This window comes from Dreissena polymorpha, unplaced genomic scaffold (genome assembly GCF_020536995.1).
Source record: "Dreissena polymorpha isolate Duluth1 unplaced genomic scaffold, UMN_Dpol_1.0 chrUn116, whole genome shotgun sequence".
Classification (NCBI taxonomy): Eukaryota; Metazoa; Mollusca; class Bivalvia; order Myida; family Dreissenidae; genus Dreissena; species Dreissena polymorpha.
The window spans coordinates 30,120-55,106 of record NW_026273430.1 but is presented as its reverse complement, the minus strand read 5'-3'; the positions used below and the strand labels follow the sequence as shown (position 1 = coordinate 55,106).

General features: G+C 37.4%; 1 protein-coding gene across 1 annotated transcript in view; it reads right to left on the bottom strand.

Moving 5' to 3' along the window:
- The window catches only part of LOC127864101 (WD repeat domain phosphoinositide-interacting protein 3-like), a 29,419-nt gene extending 4,531 nt beyond the window's left edge, over window positions 1-24,888 (bottom strand). Inside the window, exons 1-6 of the mRNA XM_052403797.1 lie at window positions 24,723-24,888; window positions 20,677-20,853; window positions 17,649-17,736; window positions 15,260-15,354; window positions 14,282-14,472; window positions 528-613 (exon numbers count right to left, since the gene is read on the bottom strand). Of these exons, the coding sequence (XP_052259757.1) occupies window positions 528-613; window positions 14,282-14,472; window positions 15,260-15,354; window positions 17,649-17,736; window positions 20,677-20,853; window positions 24,723-24,789 (704 nt within the window). The 5' untranslated portion in view covers window positions 24,790-24,888. The remainder of the gene's footprint in view (window positions 1-527; window positions 614-14,281; window positions 14,473-15,259; window positions 15,355-17,648; window positions 17,737-20,676; window positions 20,854-24,722) is intronic.
- Between the last annotated feature and the right edge of the window lie 99 nt (window positions 24,889-24,987).

Genomic DNA, 24,987 nt, shown 5'->3' with positions numbered 1-24,987 from the left:
CATGCATATATAGCAGGAACAAACAGGGTGATTCAATTCAACTATACCACCTTGAGTTTTATTGATGTTAAAAAAAGCTTCAATGAAATAGAAAATAATATTAATAAGAATGAGAATAACCCATCAATCAGTGAAATATGTCACAGCAAGTCAACACTGAATGGCAAATTATTTGTTGAAGTACTCTGCATAGATTTCTGCAAGTGTTTAAAATACTTTGTTTTTTATTGTTAAATAATAATCAGTCATCAGAAACACTAATGCAAAATATTTTCCATCTCCTCATGCTTCATGCAATCTTTAATCCCTTTTATTGCCATATTCACAACAATGGTTTGGGTCTTGCAAAGTCCTGCTAAGTTGTATAAGTGGGTGAGTTTAAACCAAGAACAATATGAATATTTGGAGGCGATTTAAATATCATCTTGTATTAAGCACAACATAGTAGGCATGGTTATAAAAAACATAATAAAACCTTACTATTACAAATACATAAGGTTTCCAAATAAAATAGTTCACAGACATACCAGTATATGTTAGCATGGTTGGCTCCTCTACGCAGCTCATGGAGTTGCTGTCCATTACTTGTATCAAAGACTCGTATTAAAGTGCCCTGAAATGAATGAACAATAAATAGTATATTTGTATGTTCTATATTTGTATGTTCGTAACTTTTATATTGTTCTTTTCACCAAACAAACAGCAAACAATTTTACACCACACAATTATAATTTGAATAACGCAATTTGTTTTAAGTAATAATATATTTTTCTGCTTAATAATAATATTATATTTTTTATAGTTATTATATAATTAAGAGTTATTAATTTTGTCACAAAAATATTCACAACATGGTAATCCTTTTAATCAATAAACAACAGGTGTCACAACATCAATTACTCTTGCATATAGTGCTACAAACATCAAATCTGAAACATGAAAGAGCAATCACTCAAAACCCAATCAAATCCAAACTGTGCAATCTGTCAGATCAAAGGTTTAAGGACAAGGGTGTGAGCTTGGGCTCATAGGCTCTAATGGACTATATGCCAATGTTCACTATCCAGGTGACAAGTCTTACAAAAAGGTATATAAGATGGAAGAGTTTGAATCAAAATCACAAACAATAGAATTGAATATCAATTTAAATAAAGTAACATCAAAAATAGACCAATTTAAAGTAAATTGTTTAGAGCTCATACACTTATCTGTTGAGAATATAGAGACAGATTTATTAATACTGGGTACAAGTTATGTGCTTGTTTGACATTTAACTAGCACTAGCCTGTGCTTGGCATTACAGACAGCAAGAGGATTACATCATAACAGATAGATGAACAGCTGTTTATTTAAACTGGGTACAAGTTATGTGCTTGCTTGACATTAAACTAGCACTAGCCTGTGCTTGGCATCATGGGCAGTTAACAACAAGAGGATAACATCATAACAGATAGAGGAACAGCTGTCTATTGGTACTTGGTACATGTTATGTGCTTGCTTGACATTTAACTAGCACTAGCCTGTGCTTGGCATCATGGACAGCAAACAACACCAGAATAACATCATAACAGAAAGAGGAACAGCTATCTATTGGTACTGGGTACAATTTATGTGCTTGTTTGACATTTAACTAGCACTAGCCTGTGCTTGGCATCACAGACAGCAAACAACAAGAGAATAACATCATACCATATAGAGGAACAACTGTCTTTTAATTCTTGGTACAAGTTTTGTGCTTGTTTGACATTTAACTAGCACTAGCCTGTGCTTGGCATCATGGAAAGTAAACAACAAGAGGATAACATCATAACCCATAGAGGAACAGCTGTTTATTGGTTCTTGGTACAAGTTATGTGCTTGTTTGACACTTAACTAGCACTAGCCTGTGCTTGACATCATGGGCAGTAAACAACAAGAAGATAAAATCATAAAATAAAGAGGAACAGCTGTCTATTGGTACTTGGTACATGTTATGTGCTTGCTTGACATTTAACTAGTACTAGCCTGTGCTTGGCATCATGGGCATTAAACAACAAGAGGATAACACCATAACAGAAAGAGAAACAGCTGTCTATTGGTACTTGATACATGATATGTGCTTGCTTGACATTTAACTAGCACTAGCCTGTGCTTGGCATCATGGGCATTAAACAACAAGAGGATAACACCATAACAGAAAGAGAAACAGCTGTCTATTGGTACTTGGTACAGGTTATGTGCTTGCTTGACACTTAACTAGCACTAGACTGTGCTTGGCACTACAGACACTAAACAACAAGAGGATAACATCAGAACATATAGAGGAACTGCTGTCTATTAAAACTGGGTACAAGTCATGTGCTTGTTTGACACTTAACTAGCACTAGCCTGTGCTTGGCATTACAGACAGTAAACAAAAAGAGGATAACATCATAACTGATAGAGGAACAGCTGTCTATTGGTACTGGGTACAAGTTATGTGCTTGTTTGACATTGAACTAGCACTAGCCTGTGCGTGGCATCATGGGCAGTAAACAACAAGAGGATAACATCATAACAGATAGAGGAACAGCTGCCTATTGATACTGGGTACAAGTTATGTGCTTGTTTGACATTTAACTAGCACTAGCCTGTGCTTGGCATTAAAGCCAGTAAACAACAAGAGGATAACATCATAACAGAAAGAGGAACAAATGTCTATTGGTACTTGGAACAAGTTATGTGCTTGTTTGACATTTAACACGCACTAGCCTGTGCGTGGCATCATAGGCAGTAAATAACAAGAGGATAACATCATAACAGATAGAGGAACAGCTGCCTATTGATACTGGGTACAAGTTATGTGCTTGTTTGGCATTTAACTAGCACTAGCCTGTGCTTGGCATTAAAGCCAGTAAACAACAAGAGGATAACATCATAACAGAAAGAGGAACAGCTGTCTATTGGTACTTGGTACAAGTTATGTGCTTGTTTGACAGTTAACTAGCACTAGACTGTGCTAGGCATTACTGACAGCAAACAACAAGAGGATAACATCATCACAGGTAGAGGAACAGCTGTCTATTGGTACTTGGTACAAGTAATAGGCTTGTTTACGGTTGACTAGCACTAGCCTGAGCTTGGCATCATGGACAGTAAACAACAAGAGGATGATATCATAACAGATAATGGAACAGCTGTCTATTGGTACTTGGTACATGTTATGTGCTTGTTTGACACTTAACTAGCACTAGCCTGTGCTTGGCACTATGGACAGTAAACAACAAGAGGATAACATCATAACAGATAGATGAAAAGCTGTTTATTTATACTGGGCACAAGTAATGTGCTTGTTTGACACTTAACTAGCACTAGCCTGTGCTTGGCATCATGGGCAGTTAACAACAAGAGGATAACATCATAACAGATAGAGGAACAGCTGTCTATTGGTACTTGGTACAGGTTATGTGCTTGTTTGACATTTAACGTGCACTAGCCTGTGCTTGGCATCATGGACAGCAAACAACACGAGAATAACATCATAACAGATAGAGAAACAGCTGTCTATTGGTACTTGGTACATCTTATGTGCTTGTTTGACACTTAACTAGCACTAGCCTGTGCTTGGCACTATGGACAATAAACAAGAAGAGGATAACATCATAACAGAAAGAGGAAAATCTGTCTATTGGTACTGGGTACAAGTTATGTGCTTGTTTGACATTTAACTAGCACTAGCCTGTGCTTGGCATTAAAGCCAGTAAACAACAAGAGGATAACATCATAACAGAAAGAGGAACAGCTGTCTATTGGTACTTGGTACATGTTATGTGCTTGTTTGACACTTAACTAGCACTAGCCTGTGCTTGGCACTATGAACAGTAAACAACATAAGAGGATAACATCATAACAGAAAGAGGAAAATCTGTCTATTGGTACTGGGTACAAGTTAGGTGCTTGTTTGACACTTAACTAGCACTAGCCTGTGCTTGGCATCATGGGCAGTTAACAACAAGAGGATAACATCATAACAGAAAGAGGAACAGCTGCCTATTGGTACTTGGTACATGTTATGTGCTTGTTTGACACTTAACTAGCACTAGCCTGTGCTTGGCACTATGGACAGTAAACAACAAGAGGATAACATCATAACAGAAAGAGGAACAGCTGTCTATTGGTACCAAGTAAACGGTATGTGCTTGTTTGACATTAACTAGCACTAGCCTGTGCTTGGCACTACAGACACTATACAACAAGAGGATAACATCATAACAGAAAAAGGAAAAGTTGTCTATTAATACTGGGATCAAGTTTTGTGCTTGTTTGACACTTAACTAGCACTAGCCTGTGCTTGGCACTACAGACAGCAAACAACAAGAGGACAACATTATAACAGAAAGAGGAACAGCTGTCTATTAATACTGGGTACAAGTCATGTGCTTGTTTGACATTTAACTAGCACTAGCCTGTGCTTGGCATTAGAGACAGTAAACAACAAGAGGATAACATCATAACAGAAAGAGGAAAATCTGTCTATTGGTACTGGGTACAAGTTATGTGCTTGTTTGACATTTAACACGCACTAGCCTGTGCGTGGCATCATAGGCAGTAAATAAAAAGAGGATAACATCATAACAGATAGAGGAACAGCTGCCTATTGATACTGGGTACAAGTTATGTGCTTGTTTGGCATTTAACTAGCACTAGCCTGTGCTTGGCATTAAAGCCAGTAAACAACAAGAGGATAACATCATAACAGATAGAGGAACAGCTGTCTATTGGTACTTGGTACAGGTTATGTGCTTGTTTGACATTTAACTAGCACTAGCCTGTGCTTGGCATCATGGACAGCAAACAACACAAGAATAACATCATAACAGATAGAGAAACAGCTGTCTTTTAATACTGGGTACAAATTATAGGCTTGTTTGACATTTAACTAGCACTAGCCTGTGATTGGCATCATGGGCAGTTAACAACAAGAGGATAACATCATAACAGATAAAGGAACAGCTGTCTATTGGTACTTGGTACATGTAATGTGCTTGTTTGACACTAAACTAGCACTAGTCTGTGCTTGGGACTATGGACAGTAACCAACAAGAGGATAACACCAGAAGAGAAAGATGAAAATCTGTCTATTGGTACTGTGTACAAGTTATGTGCTTGTTTGACACTTAACTAGCACTAGCCTGTGCTTGGCATCATGGGCAGTTAACAACAAGAGGATAACATCATAACAGATAAAGGAACAGCTGTCTATTGGTACTTGGGACATGTTATGTGCTTGTTTGACACTAACTAGCACTAGCCTGTGCTTGGCATCTTGGGCAGTAATTAACAAGAGGATAACATCACAACAGAAATAGGAAAATCTGTCTATTAGTACTGGGTACAAGTTATGTGCTTGTTTGACACTTAACTAGCACTAGCCTGTGCTTGGCATCATAGGCAGTTAACAACAAGAGGATAACATCATAACAGATAAAGGAACAGCTGTCTATTGGTACTTGGTACATGTCATGTGCTTGTTTGACACTTAACTAGCACTAGCCTGTGCTTGGCACTATGGACAATAAACAAGAAGAGGATAACATCATAACAGAAAGAGGAAAATCTGTCCATTGGTACTGGGTACAAGTTAAGTGCTTGTTTGACATTTAACTAGCACTAGCCTGTGCTTGGCATTAAAGCCAGTAAACAACAAGAGGATAACATCATAACAGAAAGAGAAACAGCTGTCTATTGGTACTTGGTACATGTTATGTGCTTGTTTATGTGCTTGTTTGACATTTCACTAGCACTAGCCTGTGCTTGGCATTAAAGCCAGTAAACAACAAGAGAATAACATCATAACAGAAAGAGGAACAAAAGTCTATTGGTACTTGGTACATGTTATGTGCTTGTTTGACACTTAACTAGCACTAGCCTGTGCTTGTCACTATGAACAGTAAACAACAAAAATATAACATCATAACAGAAAGAGGAAAATCTGTCTATTGGTACTGGGTACAAGATAGGTGCTTGTTTGACACTTAACTAGCACTAGCCTGTGCTTGGCACTATGGCCAGTAAACAACAAGAGGATAACATCATAACAGAAAGAGGAACAGCTGTCTATTGGTACCAAGTAAACGGTATGTGCTTGTTTGACATTAACTAGCACTAGCCTGTGCTTGGCACTACAGACACTAAACAACAAGAGGATAACATCATAACAGAAAGACGAAAAGTTGTCTATTAATACTGGGATCAAGTTTTGTGCTTGTTTGACACTGAACTAGCACTAGCCTGTGCTTGGCACTACAGACACCAAACAACAAGAGGACAACATCATAACAGAAAGAGGAACAGCTGTCTATTAATAATGGGTACACGTCATGTGCTTGTTTGACATTTAACTAGCACTAGCCTGTGCTTGGCATTAGAGACAGTAAACAACAAGAGGATAACATCATAACAGAAAGAGGAAAATCTGTCTATTGGTACTGGGTACAAGTTATGTGCTTGTTTGACACTTAACTAGCACTAGCATGTGCTTGGCATCATGGGCAGTTAACAACAAGAGAATAACATCATAAAAAAAAAGAGGAACAGCTGTCTATTGGTACTTGGTACATGTTATGTGCTTGTTTGACATTTAACTAGCACTAGCCTGTGCTTGGCATCACGGACAGCAAACAACACGAGAATAACATCATAACAGATAGAGAAACAGCTGTCTTTTAATACTGGGTACAAGTTATGTGCTTGTTTGACATTTAACTAGCACTAGCCTGTGCTTGGCATTAAAGCCAGTAAACAACAAGAGGATAACATCATAACAGAAAGAGGAAAAGCTGTCTATTGGTACTTGGTACATGTCATGTGCTTGTTTGACATTTAACTAGCACTAGCCTGTGCTTGGCATTAAAGCCAGTAAACAACAAGAGGATAACATCATTACAGAAAGAGGAACAGCTGTCTATTGGTACTTGGTACTTGTTATGTGCTTGTTTGACACTTAACTAGCACTAGCCTGTGCTTGGCACTATAAACAGTAAACAACAAGAGGATAACATCATAACAAAAAGAGGAACAGCTGTCGATTGGTACTTGGTACATGTTATGTGCTTGTTTGACACTTAACTAGCACTAGCCTGTGCTTGGCACTATGGACAGTAAACAACAAGAGGATAACATCATAAGATATAGAGGAACAGCTGTCTATTGATACTGGGTACAAGTAATGTGCTTGTTTGACATTTAACTAGCACTAGCCTGTGCTTGGCATTAGAGACAGTAAACAACAAGAGGATAACATCATAACAGAAAGAGGAACAGCTGTCTATTGGTACTTGGTACATGTTATGTGCTTGTTTGACACTTAACTAGCACTAGCCTGTGCTTGGCACTATGGACAATAAACAAGAAGAGGATAACATCATAACAGAAAGAGGAAAATCTGTCTATTGGTACTGGGTACAAGTAATGTGCTTGTTTGACATTTAACTAGCACTAGCCTGTGCTTGGCATTAAAGCCAGTAAACAACAAGAGGATAACATCATAACAGAAAGAGGAACAGCTGTCTATTGGTACTTGGTACATGTTATGTGCTTGTTTGACACTTAACTAGCACTAGCCTGTGCTTGGCACTATAAACAGTAAACAACATAAGAGGATAACATCATCACAGAAAGAGGAAAATCTGTCTATTGGTACTGGGTACAAGTTAGGTGCTTGTTTGACACTTAACTAGCACTAGCCTGTGCTTGGCATCATGGGCAGTTAACAACAAGAGGATAACATCATAACAGAAAGAGGAACAGCTGCCTGTAGTTACTTGGTACATGTTATGTGCTTGTTTGACACTTAACTAGCACTAGCCTGTGCTTGGCACTATGGACAGTAATCAACAAGAGGATAACATCATAACAGAAAGAGGAACAGCTGTCTATTGGTACCAAGTAAACGGTATGTGCTTGTTTGACATTAACTAGCACTAGCCTGTGCTTGGCACTACAGACACTATACAACAAGAGGATAACATCATAACAGAAAGAGGAAAAGTTGTCTATTAATACTGGGATCAAGTTTTGTGCTTGTTTGACACTTAACTAGCACTAGCCTGTGCTTGGCACTACAGACAGCAAACAACAAGAGGACAACATTATAACAGAAAGAGGAACAGCTGTCTATTAATACTGGGTACAAGTCATGTGCTTGTTTAACATTTAACTAGCACTAGCCTGTGCTTGGCATTAGAGACAGTAAACAACAAGAGGATAACATCATAACAGAAAGAGGAAAATCTGTCTATTGGTACTGGGTACAAGTTATGTGCTTGTTTGACATTTAACACGCACTAGCCTGTGCGTGGCATCATAGGCAGTAAATAACAAGAGGATAACATCATAACAGATAGAGGAACAGCTGCCTTTTGATACTGGGTACAAGTTATGTGCTTGTTTGGCATTTAACTAGCACTAGCCTGTGCTTGGCATTAAAGCCAGTAAACAACAAGAGGATAACATCATAACAGATAGAGGAACAGCTGTCTATTGGTACTTGGTACAGGTTATGTGCTTGTTTGACATTTAACTAGCACTAGCCTGTGCTTGGCATCATGGACAGCAAACAACACAAGAATAACATCATAACAGATAGAGAAACAGCTGTCTTTTAATACTGGGTACAAGTTATAGGCTTGTTTGACATTTAACTAGACCTAGCCTGTGCTTGGCATCATGGGCAGTTAACAACAAGAGGATAACATCATAACAGATAAAGGAACAGCTGTCTATTGGTACTTGGTACATGTAATGTGCTTGTTTGACACTTAACTAGCACTAGTCTGTGCTTGGCACTATGGACAGTAACCAACAAGAGGATAACATCATAACAGAAAGATGAAAATCTGTCTATTGGTACTGGGTACAAGTTATGTGCTTGTTTGACACTTAACTAGCACTAGCCTGTGCTTGGCATCATGGGCAGTTAACAACAAGAGGATAACATCATAACAGATAAAGGAACAGCTGTCTATTGGTACTTGGGACATGTTATGTGCTTGTTTGACACTAACTAGCACTAGCCTGTGCTTGGCATCATGGGCAGTAAACAACAAGAGGATAACATCACAACAGAAATAGGAAAATCTGTCTATTAGTACTGGGTACAATTTATGTGCTTGTTTGACACTTAACTAGCACTAGCCTGTGCTTGGCATCATAGGCAGTTAACAACAAGAGGATAACATCATAACAGATAAAGGAACAGCTGTCTATTGGTACTTGGGACATGTTATGTGCTTGTTTGACACTAACTAGCACTAGCCTGTGCTTGGCATCATGGGCAGTAAACAACAAGAGGATAACATCACAACAGAAATAGGAAAATCTGTCTATTATTACTGGGTACATGTTATGTGCTTGTTTGACACTTAACTAGCACTAGCCTGTGCTTGGCACTATGGACAATAAACAAGAAGAGGATAACATCATAACAGAAAGAGGAAAATCTGTCTATTGGTACTGGGTACAAGTTATGTGCTTGTTTGACATTTAACTAGCACTAGCCTGTGCTTGGCATTAAAGCCAGTAAACAACAAGAGGATAACATCATAACAGAAAGAGAAACAGCTGTCTATTGGTACTTGGTACATGTTATGTGCTTGTTTGACATTTAACTAGCACTAGCCTGTGCTTGGCATTAAAGCCAGTAAACAACAAGAGGATAGCATCATAACAGAAAGAGGAACAGAAGTCTATTGGTACTTGGTACATGTTATGTGCTTGTTTGACACTAAACTAGCACTAGCCTGTGCTTGTCACTATGAACAGTAAACAACAAGAATATAACATCATAGCAGAAAGAGGAAAATCTGTCTATTGGTACTGGGTACAAGATAGGTGCTTGTTTGACACTTAACTAGCACTAGCCTGTGCTTGGCACTATGGACAGTAAACAACAAGAGGATAACATCATAACAGAAAGAGGAACAGCTGTCTATTGGTACCAAGTAAACGGTATGTGCTTGTTTGACATTAACTAGCACTAGCCTGTGCTTGGCACTACAGACACTAAACAACAAGAGGATAACATCATAACAGAAAGACGAAAAGTTGTCTATTTATACTGGGATCAAGTTTTGTGCTTGTTTGACACTGAACTAGCACTAGCCTGTGCTTGGCACTACAGACACCAAACAACAAGAGGACAACATCATGACACCAAACAACAAGAGGACAACATCATAACAGAAAGAGGAACAGCTGTCTATTAATAATGGGTACACGTCATGTGCTTGTTTGACATTTAACTAGCACTAGCCTGTGCTTGGCATTAGAGACAGTAAACAACAAGAGGATAACATCATAACAGAAAGAGGAAAATCTGTCTATTGGTACTGGGTACAAGTTATGTGCTTGTTTGACACTTAACTAGCACTAGCATGTGCTTGGCATCATGGGCAGTTAACAACAAGAGAATAACATCATAAAAGAAAGAGGAACAGCTGTCTATTGGTACTTGGTACATGTTATGTGCTTGTTTGACACTTAACTAGCACTAGCCTGTAATTAGCACTATGAACAGTAAACAACAAGAAGATAACATCATAACAGAAAGAGGAAAATCTGTCTATTGGTACTGGGCACAAGTTAGGTGCTTGTTTGACACTTAACTAGCACTAGCCTGTGCTTGGCATCATGGGCAGTTAACAACAAGAGAATAACATCATAACAGAAAGAGGAACAGCTGTCTATTGGTACTTGGTACATGTTATGTGCTTGTTTGACACTTAACTAGCACTAGCCTGTGCTTGGCACTATGGACAGTAAACAACAAGAGGATAACATCATAACAGAAAGAGGAACAGCTGTCTATTGGTACCAAGTAAACGGTATGTGCTTGTTTGACATTAACTAGCACTAGCCTGTGCTTGGCACTACAGACACTAAACAACAAGAGGATAACATAATAACAGAAAGAGGAAAAGTTGTCTATTAATACTGGGATCAAGTTTTGTGTTTGTTTGACACTTAACTAGCACTAGCCTGTGCTTGGCACAACAGACACCAAACAACAAGAGGACAACATCAGAACAGAAAGAGGAACAGCTGTCTATTAATAATGGGTACAAGTCATGTGCTTGTTTGACATTTAACTAGCACTAGCCTGTGCTTGGCATTAGAGACAGTAAACAACAAGAGGATAACATCATAACAGAAAGAGGAAAATCTGTCTATTGGTACTGGGTACTTGTTATGTGCTTGTTTGACACTTAACTAGCACTAGCATGTGCTTGGCACTATGGACAGTTAACAACAAGAGGAAAACATCATAACAGAAAGAGGAAAATCTGTCTATTGGTACTGGGTACATGTTATGTGCTTGTTTGACACTTAACTAGCACTAGCCTGTGCTTGGCAATATGGACAGTTAACGACAAGAGGATAACATCATAACAGAAAGAGGAAAACCTGTCTATTGGTACTGGGTACATGTTATGTGCTTGTTCGACACTTTACTAGCACTAGCCTGTGCTTGGCATCATGGGCAGTAAACAACAAGAGGATAACATCATAACAGATAAAGGAACAGCTGTATTGGTACTTGGTACATGTTATGTGCTTTTTTGACACTTAACTAGAACTAGCCTGTGCTTGGCACTATGGAGAGTAAACAACAAGAGGATAACATAATAACAGAAAGAGGAACAGCTGTCTATTGGTACCAAGTAAACGGTATGTGCTTGTTTGACATTTAACTAGCACTAGCCCATGCTTGGCACTACAGACACTAAACAACGAGAGGATAACATCATAACAGAAAGAGGAACAGTTGTCTATTAATACTGGGTACAAGTTTTGTGCTTGTTTGACACTTAACTAGCACTAGCCTGTGCTTGGCACTACAGACACAAAACAACAAGAGGACAACATCATGACAGAAAGAGGAACAGCTGTCTATTAATACTGGGTACAAGTCATGTGCTTGTTTGACATTTAACTAGCACCATCCTGTGCTTGGCTCTATGGAAGTAAACAACAAGAGGATAACATCATAACAGAAAGAGGAACAACTGTCTATTGATACTGGGTACAAGTCATGTGCTTGTTTGACATTTAACTAGCACCATCCTGTGCTTGGCTTAACACACAACAACCAAGAAGAGGATAACATCATAACATTTAGAGGAACAGTTGTCTATTAATACTGGGTACAAGTCATGTGCTTGATTGAGATTTAACTAGCACTAGCCTGTGCTTGGCACTACAGACACCAAACAACAAGAGGACAACATCATAACAGAAAGAGGAACAGCTGTCTATTAATACTGGGTACAAGTCATGTGCTTGTTTGACATTGAATTAGCACGAGCCTGTGCTTGGCATTAGAGACAGTAAACAACAAGAGGATAACATCATAACAGAAAGAGGAAAATCTGTCTATTGGTACTGGGTACAAGTTATGTGCTTGTTTGACACTTTACTTGCACTTGCCTGTGCTTGGCACTATGGACAATAAACAACAAGAGGATAACATCATAACAGATAGAGGAACAGCTGTCTATTGATACTGGGTACAAGTAATGTGCTTGTTTGACATTTAACTAGCACTAGCCTGTGCTTGGCATCATGGGCAGTAAACAACAAGAGGATAACATCATAACAGATAGAGGAACAGCTGTCTATTGGTACTTGGTACAGGTTATGTCCTTGTTTGACATTTAATTAGCACTAGCCTGTGCTTGGCATCATGGGCAGCAAATAACAGGAGGATAACATCATAACAGATAGAGGAACAGCTGTCTATTGGTACTGTGTACAAGGTATGTGCTTGTTTGACATTTAACTAGCACTAGCCTGTGCTTGGCACATGGACAGTAAACAACAAGAAGATAACATCATAACAGATAGAGGAACAGCTGTCTATTGGTATTGGTTACATGTTATGTGCTTGTTTGACATTTAACTAGCACTAGCCTGTGCTTGGCACTACAGACACTAAACAACAAGAGGATAACATCATAACAGAAAGAGGATCAGCTGTCTATTAATACTGGGTACAAGTTAGGTGCTTGTTTGACACTTTACTAGCACTAGCCTTTGCTTGGCATCATGGACAGTAAAAAAAGAGGATAACATCATAACAGAAAGATGAACAGCGTTCCATTAATACTGGGAACAAGGTATGTTCTTGTTTGACATTTAACTAGCACTAGCCTGTGCTTGGCACTACAGACACTAAACGACAAAAAGATAACATCATAACAGAAAGAGGAACAGCTGTCTATTGGTACTGGGTACAGGTCATGTGCTTGTTTGACACTTAACTAGCACTAGCCTGTGCTTGGCATCATGGACAGCAAACAACAAGAGGATAACATCATAACAGAAAGAGGAACAGCTGTCTGTTGGAACTGGGTACAAGTCATGTGCTTGTTTGACATTTAACTAGCACTAGCCTGTGCTTGGCATCATGGGAAGTAAACAACAGTAGGATAACATCATAACAGAAAGAGGAACAGCTGTCTATTGGTACCAAGTAAACGGTATGTGCTTGTTTGACATTAACTAGCACTAGCCTGTGCTTGGCACTACAGACACTATACAACAAGAGGATAACATCATAACAGAAAAAGGAAAAGTTGTCTATTAAAACTGGGTACAAGTCATGTGCTTGATTGAGATTTAACTAGCACTAGCCTGTGCTTGGCACTATGGACTGTTACCAACAAAAGGTTAAGAGTCCAATACAGATAAAAACAACTGTTTATAAGTACATGGTGCAAGTGATTTGTTTGTTTGACATTTCACTAGTACTAGCCTATGGTTGGCACTATAGATAGTCACTCATCAAAGGATATAAAAGTGGCATAGAAGGAAGAAATTATCTCTATAAGTACTGGTTATCTGCTTTTACACATTCCCACATGTAATTGAACTGTTATTTCTATATAAAAAATTTGATTCAAAATGTCAATTTTGTATCAAGTTGTCAATACTTGGTGTTAACTATTAATAATTAAACGCAACAGTTCTATCATTATTTATTGATGTTTTTGCATTCTTGTAAACCATGGATTAAGTTTATACTACAATTTCATTTCAGTAAAGCATATACATGTATTAATAACTTATTTTAACAAAAAATATCCAATTTTTGAAGAATTTGCTGATACTATCTAAACTTGTGCAAATAGGAAAGAATTTTGTATAGCTGGTAAATAAGTCACTCGCAAAAATTTACTTTTTATAGTTGAAAAAGTTAATTTTCAGCCCCGTTAAATTAATGGATGTTGTCACACTAAATAAAAAAAACAGGCTTTTGCTTAACCTTTTCTGATGATGTTGCCAGCCTGGTCCCCTGTAGATTAAGGGCCATACAGCTCAGGGTTGCCTCATGAGCGTCTATGTCAAGTGGCGGTTTTTCAGTGTTGGCAAGGTCAACAACTTGCACATGGCCCATTTTTCGCCCAGGGAATGTAAGAAGGGAGTTGTTACTGTTCGGACACATCACACAAAGACCTGTGAACATGGAAATTTCTCACTCTTAAGCAATGACTCCGAAGAGGGAACTTTTTTAGTCAATACTGATTTAATGTGATATAGGCTAGACACAGTAAAACCCATTTTACATATTTATACTTATGATAAATACTTTTTTTAAACCCCTATTTCAAAATATAAGAATGTGTGTACAAGTCATTATGATCCTAGATGAAGAACAAAAAGTTAAACAATGTGCCTTAAACATTATTTTTTACAATATTGTCTTCTTTAACCCTTTACTGTTTGCTGTTCATCAGTATCAAAGGTGTTGGAAATGAAGCCATAACAAATAGAATCTAGTAAGAAAGGTCTTTAATTAAATTAAAATAAAACTTTCTTATGGACTGCAAATACGTAAAAATATTATATATCTAAGTGGTAAAGGGTTAATTGCATATCTAAGTCTTAAAGGGTTTAATACATATCTAAGTGGTAAAGGGTTTAATACATATCTAAGTGGTAAAGGGTTTAATACATATCTAAGTGGTAAAGGGTTTAATACATATCTAAGTGGTAAAGGGTTAATTGCATATCTAAGTCTTAAAGGGTTTAATACATATCTAAGTGGTAAAGGGTTTAATACATATCTAAGTGGTAAAGGGTTAAACAAAATTACTAGGCTCAGTCTTAGTAATTAAAGTTTCTAAAAGTAATGTTTATATTTACCATTAAACCGTTATTGTTTTCAAACAACGAAACTAAGACAAAGAGAAATCATTGTGGAGGACATTCCAAAAGCATATTGTTTTCCATGTGACCATACCTTTAGTATTTGGACAGGTTTCAAACACATGAAGCTGTTGTGGATTCTGTGTGAATGTGTAAACTTTGATAATTGATTCCAGCACCACTACAATCCTACAAGGGAGGAATACAGAGAATACTTGGTTGTACATTTGCATTGAAATACAGGAGACAGATATATCCCCCGCCTAAATTCTTTGACCTTAAAGTGGAGACCTGGAACATGCAGTGTGATTGACTCATGACTTCCTAACATTTTCTGTCTGATAGACATTAATTTTTTAATGTGTAAAGAACATTTTAAGCAGATACGAAAACATCTATTGACTTTTAAAGGGACCTTTTCGCAGATTTTGGTATGCACTGAAGTTTGTCATTAAATGCTTTAAGTTGATAAATGCAAACGTCAGAAGTTGAACTAAATGGCTCCACCAGAAAACAGTCATACAATTTAAAACAAAAAAAAAGTAATCCTTAACCCTTTCCCCAATAAGAAGCAAAGTGAAAATGGCTTTTGAAACCAGCTTAAAATCAGAACAGCCTGCGAGTTATTCACAGCCTATTCAGGTTTTATGCTGTTTGCTGCTCATCAGTATCTAAGGGTTGGAAATGAAGCCTTTCAAATTTTAATCTAGTAAGAAAGGTCTTAAATCAATTTGAACTTTCTAAGGGACTACAAATGCGTTCAAATATGTATCTAAATAAGTTTTTTTTTCTTCTTTGAGACGCGCCAAATATCGGCCCTTTCCCCTAGATGAAATTTTCCCCAAAACAATGCTATCTAAAAAAAATATTCTTTTTTGGAAACTTTTAATTATATAAGTTAACCTGATCCAGTGTAGAAAATTGAAAAATATTGCATAATTAAATTATCTGTTGCCTTGAATTTGTTATAAGAACAGTAAAATATGTTAAATTCATTTTTTAAGACTTTCCTTATTTTTCCCCAAAATCCAGGTTTTCGCATGATTTTTTCCCCCTAAAAAATCCCCAAAATCAAAAAAAAACAACTGTAAGTGGTAAAGGGTTAAGTGGGCTTAACCAATGACACTTGCAGTAAAAGACTAGCACATTAACCACTCAGCCATTCGTGCTGCTATGGTGAGTGGTGTATTTAATACTTCATATATGCAATCCTTGTAGTGTCACAAAATTTAACAATAACGATACCTCTCCAGATTATTAAAATGTTTAGCGTTTGTAACGTTTTATAATGTTAATGTTTTTAAATTGTCAAAAGATGCATATTATGACTATTTTAGAGCATGGTCAATTTTCACTATTACTGTTTCCTCTCAAATATCATAAATACAACAAAATTTTGCGAATCTGGAACCATTTTTTCCATTTTTGTCAATTTACCAAAACATGAAAAGGACTCTTTTAGTATAACTTTGACCTTGAGAAAACATCATTGAATAATGTCTCATCGTTTCCATGACCTTAACCTAGTAACCAAGTTTTGTTCATATCCATCAAAGGGTATAGGAGATATGAAAGGACATGATTGGCTGCTTTCATGCTCTTTCAAGGTCAAGGTCATGCTTTTGGGTCAATATTGTTTATATTGAACCCAATGCATGACCTTGGCCTTGAAACAGAATGGCCAACTCATGCCTTCTGAACAGATAAAATAATCTAGACATTGTTTAATGAACTTCTTATAATTGTATCCAAGTGTTCAGAACTTCTTATACGTGTAATTATTGTAGGAGACCTTAAGCCAGCATGACTTATTCCTTCAGCACAAAGTCTCAATAACCTCAACATTTAACAAGAGCATGGCATAACGGGTGCCAATGCTCGGCTGCGAAAGCTTGTCAGATTTTTTTTTTTTTTTAGAGGTCACAGTGACCTTGACCTTTGACCTAGTGACCCAAAACTGGGTGTGGCGTGTAGAACTCATCAAGGTGCATCTACATATGAATTTTCAAAGTTGTAGGTAGAAGCACTTTGATTTTAGAGCCAATAATAAGGTTTTAGCACGACGCCTATGGCGGACGACAAGCTGGCTATGACAATACCTCGGATTTTCTCCGAAAACAGCCGAGCTAAACATCTATAAAAGTAATAGGATATATTCAGCAAACATGATATGCAAGCTGAAATCTTTGACCATGTATTGCAAACTTCAGCTTGAGCTTGCACTTCTGACTCAAGCCTTCTGCTCATTGTCTCAATGACCTAAACATTGTAACATTGAAGCCAAGTGTCACAAGAATCCTTACAACCAATACAATTATATGGATAATAACAAATGTTAATCATCTAGATTGCAAGTCCTGACACATAAAACACTTGAAAAAAAACTTTTTAATGGAAAATAGCAAATCAAAATATTCAACACAATGATATGTTGAGGTGAATCGAGTCATGACTACATGATGTCAGCCCTGCTCATTCATTACCTGTCTCGCCTCAGTCTTACGCTCCTGACCTCACTAGAAAACTCCAGCTCTATCACGTGCTTCTTCTTCAAGTCATCCCACACCATTACTGAAACACAGAACCAACATTTATGTAATTTAGTCTCGTCCTGGTCAAAACTTGGTCTAAGGTATGTGCGTAAAGTGTTGTCTTAGATTAGACTGAGCAAATGGCAAAGGCTAACCAGCAACAAAACTTATTGTTAAACTGGATTTTGCTAAGAACTGACTTCTTCTCAACAAAAAATACCTTAAAGCAGATAGTGTCGTAGCTGATGAGCCTGTGAGGACGGCACAGGCTAATCTAGGATGACAGTTTAAAAACATGCATTTAGCACAGTTTTCCCAAAACAAAGATTAGATAACTAAGTTACTGAATTGCTAGTTTGCTTAAAAATACCAGCAGCATACATGCTTGTAAAGCTGTTAATATTTTTTAACTATCACATGACAGTAAAACAAAAACAAACAAGAGCACTGCCTTGCGGGTGCAGACCGCTCATCTATTTTCTTTTTAAAGGTGAAGGGACTCTCAATTTAAATCACAAAGGAGGGAGAGGTGGAGTGAAGAGGGGTGTATAGTGTGTTGGTGTGGACATTTATTACATTATCTTCCAAAAATGTGAAAAAAAATGCGAAAAAAAGGCACAAAAAAAATTCGGGGGGGGGGGGGGGGGGGATTCTTGTTGGGTGCGAAGGTTGGGCAGTATTTAAAAAATAAAATAATAAAAATAAATATTTGTGTTTTTTAACCGTTTCAAAAAAAAAAAAGTAGGGGGGGGGTGGGGTGGGGTGGGATATAATGTGAGGTTGTGGTGGTCATTTGTGAGGTAATCTTAAAAAAAAAAAAATAGGGGGGGGATTCGGGGGGTGGGGGATTCGGGAGGGGGGGGGGGGAGGACACGGGGGATGGTTTGGGTGGAGTCTATTGTGGTATGTCAGGTAAGAGTAGTTTTGTCAAAGTATCAATCAAATCTAATCATAAATAAAGAAGTTATGGCAATTTTAGCAAAATTTAATAATTTTACCTTGAGAGTCAAGGTCATTCAAAGGTCAAGGTAAAATTCAACTTGCCAGGTACAATAACCTCATGATAGCATGAAAGTATTTGAAGTTTGAAAGCAATAGCCTTGATACTTTAGAAGTAAAAAGGATCGAAACATAAAATTTAACGATATATTCAAAGTTACTAAGTCAAAAAAGGGCCATAATTCCGTAAAAATGACAACATAAGTTATGCAACTTGTCCTTTTACTGTCCCCTTATGATAGTTTGCGAGTGTTCCAAGTATGAAAGCAATATCTATGATACTTTAGGGGTAAAGTGGACCAAAACACAAAACTTAACCAAATTTTCAATTTTCTAAGTATAAAGGGCCCATAATTCCGTCCAAATGCCAGTCAGAGTTACATAACTTTGCCTGCACAGTCCCCTTATGATAGCTAATAAGTGTTGCAAGTATGAAAGCAATAGCTTTGATACTGTAGGAATAAAGTGGACCTAAACACACAACTTAACCAAATTTTCAATTTTCTAAGTATAAAAAGGGCACATAATTCTGTCAAAATGCCAGTCAGAGTTACATAACTTTGCCTGCACAGTCCCCTTATGATGGTTAGTAAGTGTTGCAAGTATGAAAGCAATAGCTTTGATACTTAAGGAATAAAATGGACCTAAACACAAAACTTAACCAAAATTTTCAATTTTCTAAGTATAAAAAGGGCACATAATTCTGTCAAAATGCACGCCAGAGTTATCTAACTTTGCCTGCCCAGTCCCCTCATGATAGTAAGTAAGTGAACCAAGTTTGAATGCAATAGCATTGATACTTTCTGAGAAAAGTGGACCTAAATGCAAAACTTAACCGGACGCCGACGCCGATGCCAAGGTGATGACAATAGCTCATAAATTTTTTTCAAAAAATAGATGAGCTAAAAAAAGAAACATTCCAGCTAAATGCATATCAGTATGCCTGATTCCGAGTGCAGAACTTACATAGTTGTGCTTGTTCAATTATTTTGAAATCTAGATAACTTTTATATTAATTTTTCAGTAATATTCTGGCTTGGAACATATACCAGGAAGTTTACAAGTTTATATTTTAGTATTCTCATTATGGGCTTTCACAATTATATGTGTCTTGTTCTGACAAAACTGGACATAATGCATGTGCGTAAAGTGCCGTCCCAGATTAGCCTGTGCAGTCAGCACAGGCTAATCAGGGACGACACTTTCCGCTTAAACTTGATTTTCGGTAAGAAGGGACTTCCTTCGAACTAAAAATACCATAAAAGCCGAAAGTGTCGTCCCTGATTAGCCTGTGCGGATTGCACAGGATAATCTGGGACGACACTTTACGCACAAGCATTAAGCCCAGTTTTCTCAGAACAAGACACATATTTCAGTGTTAAAGCCACACACCTTGAAATGAAATACATGTTAATCAATACATAAAATGCAATTGGAAAGTGTACAAAAGTGTAATTAAATCTATAGCCAAGTTAACAAGTAATTTTTATTTCTAAATTTAAAAACCGAAAGTAGGATTTCTATATGGTACGTATACATCCATTTCGACAAACGCGATTATTTTTAAGTTTTGAAGCGCAAAAAGACGGATTTCTACCTTGTAACCACCAGATATATTCTAATTGGCATAGATGAAATTAAATCTAAAGCCTAGTTAGCAAGTCATTCATTATTTTTCAAAAGGTACCACTTTTAAAACTGAAAGTAGGGTTTCTATATGGTACGTATACGTCCATTTCAACAAACGCGATTATTTTTAAGTTTTTTAAGCGCAAAAGAGACGGATTTCTACCTTGTAACCACCAGATATATTCTAATTGGCATAGATAAAATATGTTTCTTATTTATACTTAAATTTACTTTCATTTCAAGGTGTGTGGCTTTAAAGATCAGCGCATGGTTGCATAATCAAAATGATTTATTTCAAATCCTTGCACATATTCTAGAATCTAGCTTTTTGGTAAGAATACTGATGAAATACCTTTATTTGGTGGGTATCTTGGGTTCTTTCCACCGCCTACTAATGCCAGGTAGTTACATCTGAACAACATCTCAATATGTCCAATGCCTCCATCAGTGAAGTCTTGTCGTTCCTTTTCTTTCAATGGGTCTGAATTGTAGACTCTGAACCCATTTTCCATTCCACATGCAAAGCAGCCTAAAACAGATGTTTAAATACATATGTATGCTGTATAACAACACATCATAATAACTGTTATTATATTGCGTGTACTTCCAAATAAGCACATGAGTAAATGTTGGTGTTTTTTCTGCATACATTCTGTGTTTTTTTAGGATTGTCCCAGCACCAGCATCTCAATAAGATGCGTCTCTGTTTATAGTTAGCAATAAAATACATGTAAGTTTATAGTTAGCAATAAAATAAACGCTCACCAAGCAATTCACTTCACAGAATTCTTACCTTGATTTATCTATTTGACAAAGAAACCTTCTAGCATCCAATAAAAGAAGAGCAGAAAGGATACATCCGGTTTTAAACAGATTTATAATGTTGCAAGATGCTGCAGACAAGTGCCAACTAAGATAATTGCTTTTAGTAATCTACTTAAATCTTGTGAATAACATGTGCCATCATTCTTTTTTGGCACAAACAGCTGAAATAAATTTTTCATGTGAAAGATGCATGCAAAATTCAATACTGTGTGTGAAACCTATAAGGTAAGGTAAAGAGCACGACCAAAACCAGTGCAGACATCACCATGAACAGCAAGAAGCTAGAAGAGACCAGCTCCAAGAACTCGGTCCCAACCTTGTCCAACTCCAAGGATGGTGCCAGTAGGGCTGAGGACCGATAAGGACTTGCTATTGCAACTGCATCTATGGCCAGAATGAGCAGGTTGTGGACAAGCAGTTACATCTAAGGGTATCACATGTAAATGTTTAAACGGTCGAGTTTAGTGTTTTGCTCAAAAACGTTTACAAAAGCAGTCAACGTTAAAGCTACAGTCAATGTCCATTTTAGTTCATTACATTACGACCTTGCAATGCTTATTCACAACTGCTAAAAAAAACGCGTATTTGTATCACGTGCACCAGATGGCCCTTATTCACAATACCGTAAACATAACAATACACCATGTACAGACAAAACGTCTTGAATATTAAATGCGCGTCTGCATGAAGTGCTCAAGAAAATTTTCCCGCCATTTGTTGCATGAGCATGCCCCGAATCGTCTCGAACATTTGACGTGTGTTGGAACGAAGTGCACGAGGCAAACTTCCTGCTGTTTCTTCATCAGCATTCATTTTTAGAGATAGGTCGCAGAAAAAATCTCCTAAAATTGAAGTATGCGGAAAAGAAAAGGTTAAATATAACTTGTGTGTAACCGAGTTGTCGTACAAAGGTGAAAGAGGACCATGGCGAACCGCATAAAAATGGTTCACAAGTTTGTGTGACTGGATGCATTTAACGTCCGCAGGCAATAGTGAGAAACGGCAGCGGAAGCTGACTGATTTTGCCAAACCCATGATGAAATATGGAAAGTTTGCACAGAGAAATTAGCCCTCATGTGTGCGCCAGATTTCTGACCTATTTCCATCGTAAATGGGGAATGTTTCATTGACTTTTGTCGAGAGCTTAATGCGTCTTATGACTTGCCTGGCCCTAGCACATTGTCAACTTACGTTACAAAAATGTATGAGTCAGAAAAAAGCAAACTGCTTAATGTATTAGCCATGCAGACTGGCGTGGCACTGACGTCAGACCATTGGACTAGCCTTGCAATAGAGGGCTATACTATTTTTACCTAAGTGATTACAAGCTGAAAATAATATAGGGTCTAGTCCTGGTTTTAAAACCGCTATATTTTGCAATGAGAACAATGTGTTCAGAGCTGTCTGTGGTATTTGCCTGATACTTTTCAGTATAATAAACCACTACCTCGCTGAGAATGACCAAGACACTCCAGCTATTGCAAAATTCAAGAAAGATGTGCATTCTTATTTGGTGAAAAGCCCGCTATTGCAAAATTCAAGAAAGATGTGCATTCTTATCTGATGAAAAGGTATCACATTGACAGTGACGAAATCACATCAAGCTTGCTGGTCATATGCACTTTTCTTGACCCCAGGTACAGATCGTTTCTGACAGAGCCCCAGCGTAACTGGTTCATTAGAGCGTGCTTGAGCGTGTGGACACTTTACAGTTACCGATGTCTCAACCAACTGCCGATAGCCCAACTATAATCTTTCAACCAGGGCCATTTTTGTTAGGTGGATATTTGCAGGCAACAACCAGTGCTACAATGTCAAATTGTGCCAAAGAACTTGAGCGTCATCTGTGTGATAAAGCTGTCCCATTAAGCCAAAGTCCATTTCTGTGGTGGAAATTGAACATGGACACCTCTCCGCAACTTGGAAGTTCTTGCGAGAAAATTGACCGGTGTGCAAGCAACTTCCGTATCATCAGGGCGAGTGTTTTCGGTTCTTAGCTACCGTTACTAAGCTTTAGGCATCCCTAGACTCTTCATCAGTGGACAAACTGGTGTTCCTCCACAAATCTAGTGAGTAAACCTTTACGGGACAATGGGTACTCAAACGGCACCAGCGAATTCATTCATGATGCAGCCAATTTAATGAACGGATACTTGTGTTTGATGTACATCTTGTTGAGTAAAACATTGAACATTTTAAAACCGGTTTACTCTTATTGAAGAAATGTGGGTTGGATATTAATTTGTCTTTGTTATCAAATATTATGGCATGTAAGTAGACAAAGTGTAACCCAATGGTTAAAAAACAACAAGAATATTTCAGTTGATTTTAATATGACATCATTGCGCTAATAGGATCATATGCCATAAATATAACTTCAAGAAATAATTACAACTTTCAGTTTGGAAATGCAATGGCACTGATAATTTTAAATCAGACATGGGGATACTGTTTAAACAGTAACGTTTTGTTTATTTCATTTCATTTAAACATTCAGAAAAATCTGTAAACATGATACCCTTATTACCATCAGCTTCTAAACCAAGTACAGGTTCTACAAGTCCCTTGTAATCCCCATCCAACTGTACGGCTACCAGACCTGGACGCTTCAGGTGAACACAGAACACAGGATTAGCCCAAAAGAGCCCCTACTGACGAATGAGGAATGCTGGTTTAGTTTGGCCACTTCACCAGGCACGACTCTCAGTGCAAGACTGTTTTCCTGGGCACCCTAGAGGGATTTCGACGTCAAGGCCGTCAAAAGAAAAGCTGGATGGACAATCTAAACAAGTGGACATCCCTTCCCATGGATGAATGACTCTCAGCAGCACACAACAGACCTGACTGGAGGAGGATTACTGTATGGTCGTGCCTCAATCCCCCCAACGATCAAACTGCACAAGGGAATGATGATGATGATCATGATTGCATACTTGCTTCAAATTAATAATTGATGAAAAGCATAGAATATTCAGAATAACAGTTAAATGTTACACAGCAGGCACTATTTGCACGTTAGACTGAAGGTTGAAGCATACTTAATTTTTCAGGTGTGCAATTGTTTACTCTCTAAATAAATTACAATTTATTTGAAGACACACTGTTCTATATTGACATTTGCCGTGACTTTGGTCTTTATTTGTTAAATACTTCTTTGTATTATGTGTGGCTGTTAATAAATTGGTGTGTATTAAAAATTCACTGTTTCGCTTGAAGATTGAGTATTATATGGAGAGACCTTGAAAGATGGCGTTACTTTCAACTAGAGAATACCTAAAAAGGTGGCTGTAAAATAGTGAACGTTAATTGGTGTGGAGTTCTTTCTAACATACACATGACAGATCTTAATATTTCTTCAATTAATTGGCCTTGGAATGCTATATTTGAAAACGTGTGGTAATACAGGCTCTAAGTGCAAATTGTTGCATTTATGTTTTTTTTATTTAAGCTTTTGCATTGAACTTGTTAAGGAATTCTTTTAGTTTACTGTGACCTGCAAATGCAAATGGTGAAGCTTTTTTTTACTGCTTTCAAAACAAAAAGACAATAAATTTAAACAAGAAGTTCGCATACCTTGGTCTTGATTCCATCCCGCATAAAGAAGACCGTTACCGTATGTGTTTGAAACACTTAAATCCATTGCGCATTTGTAAAAACACGCCTACTTTTATTATCAGACAAAATGTTTTGTTTCGGAGGTTTAACTACTTCCGGGTTAATATACTCTCTCAGTATATTTGTTTACAAAACATAAATCTTAGCAAAAAGTCACCTTAAAATATTCATTTGAAATGGATGAATGTGTAGCGTTCAATAATTTATTGTTGTGTTTGCAAGT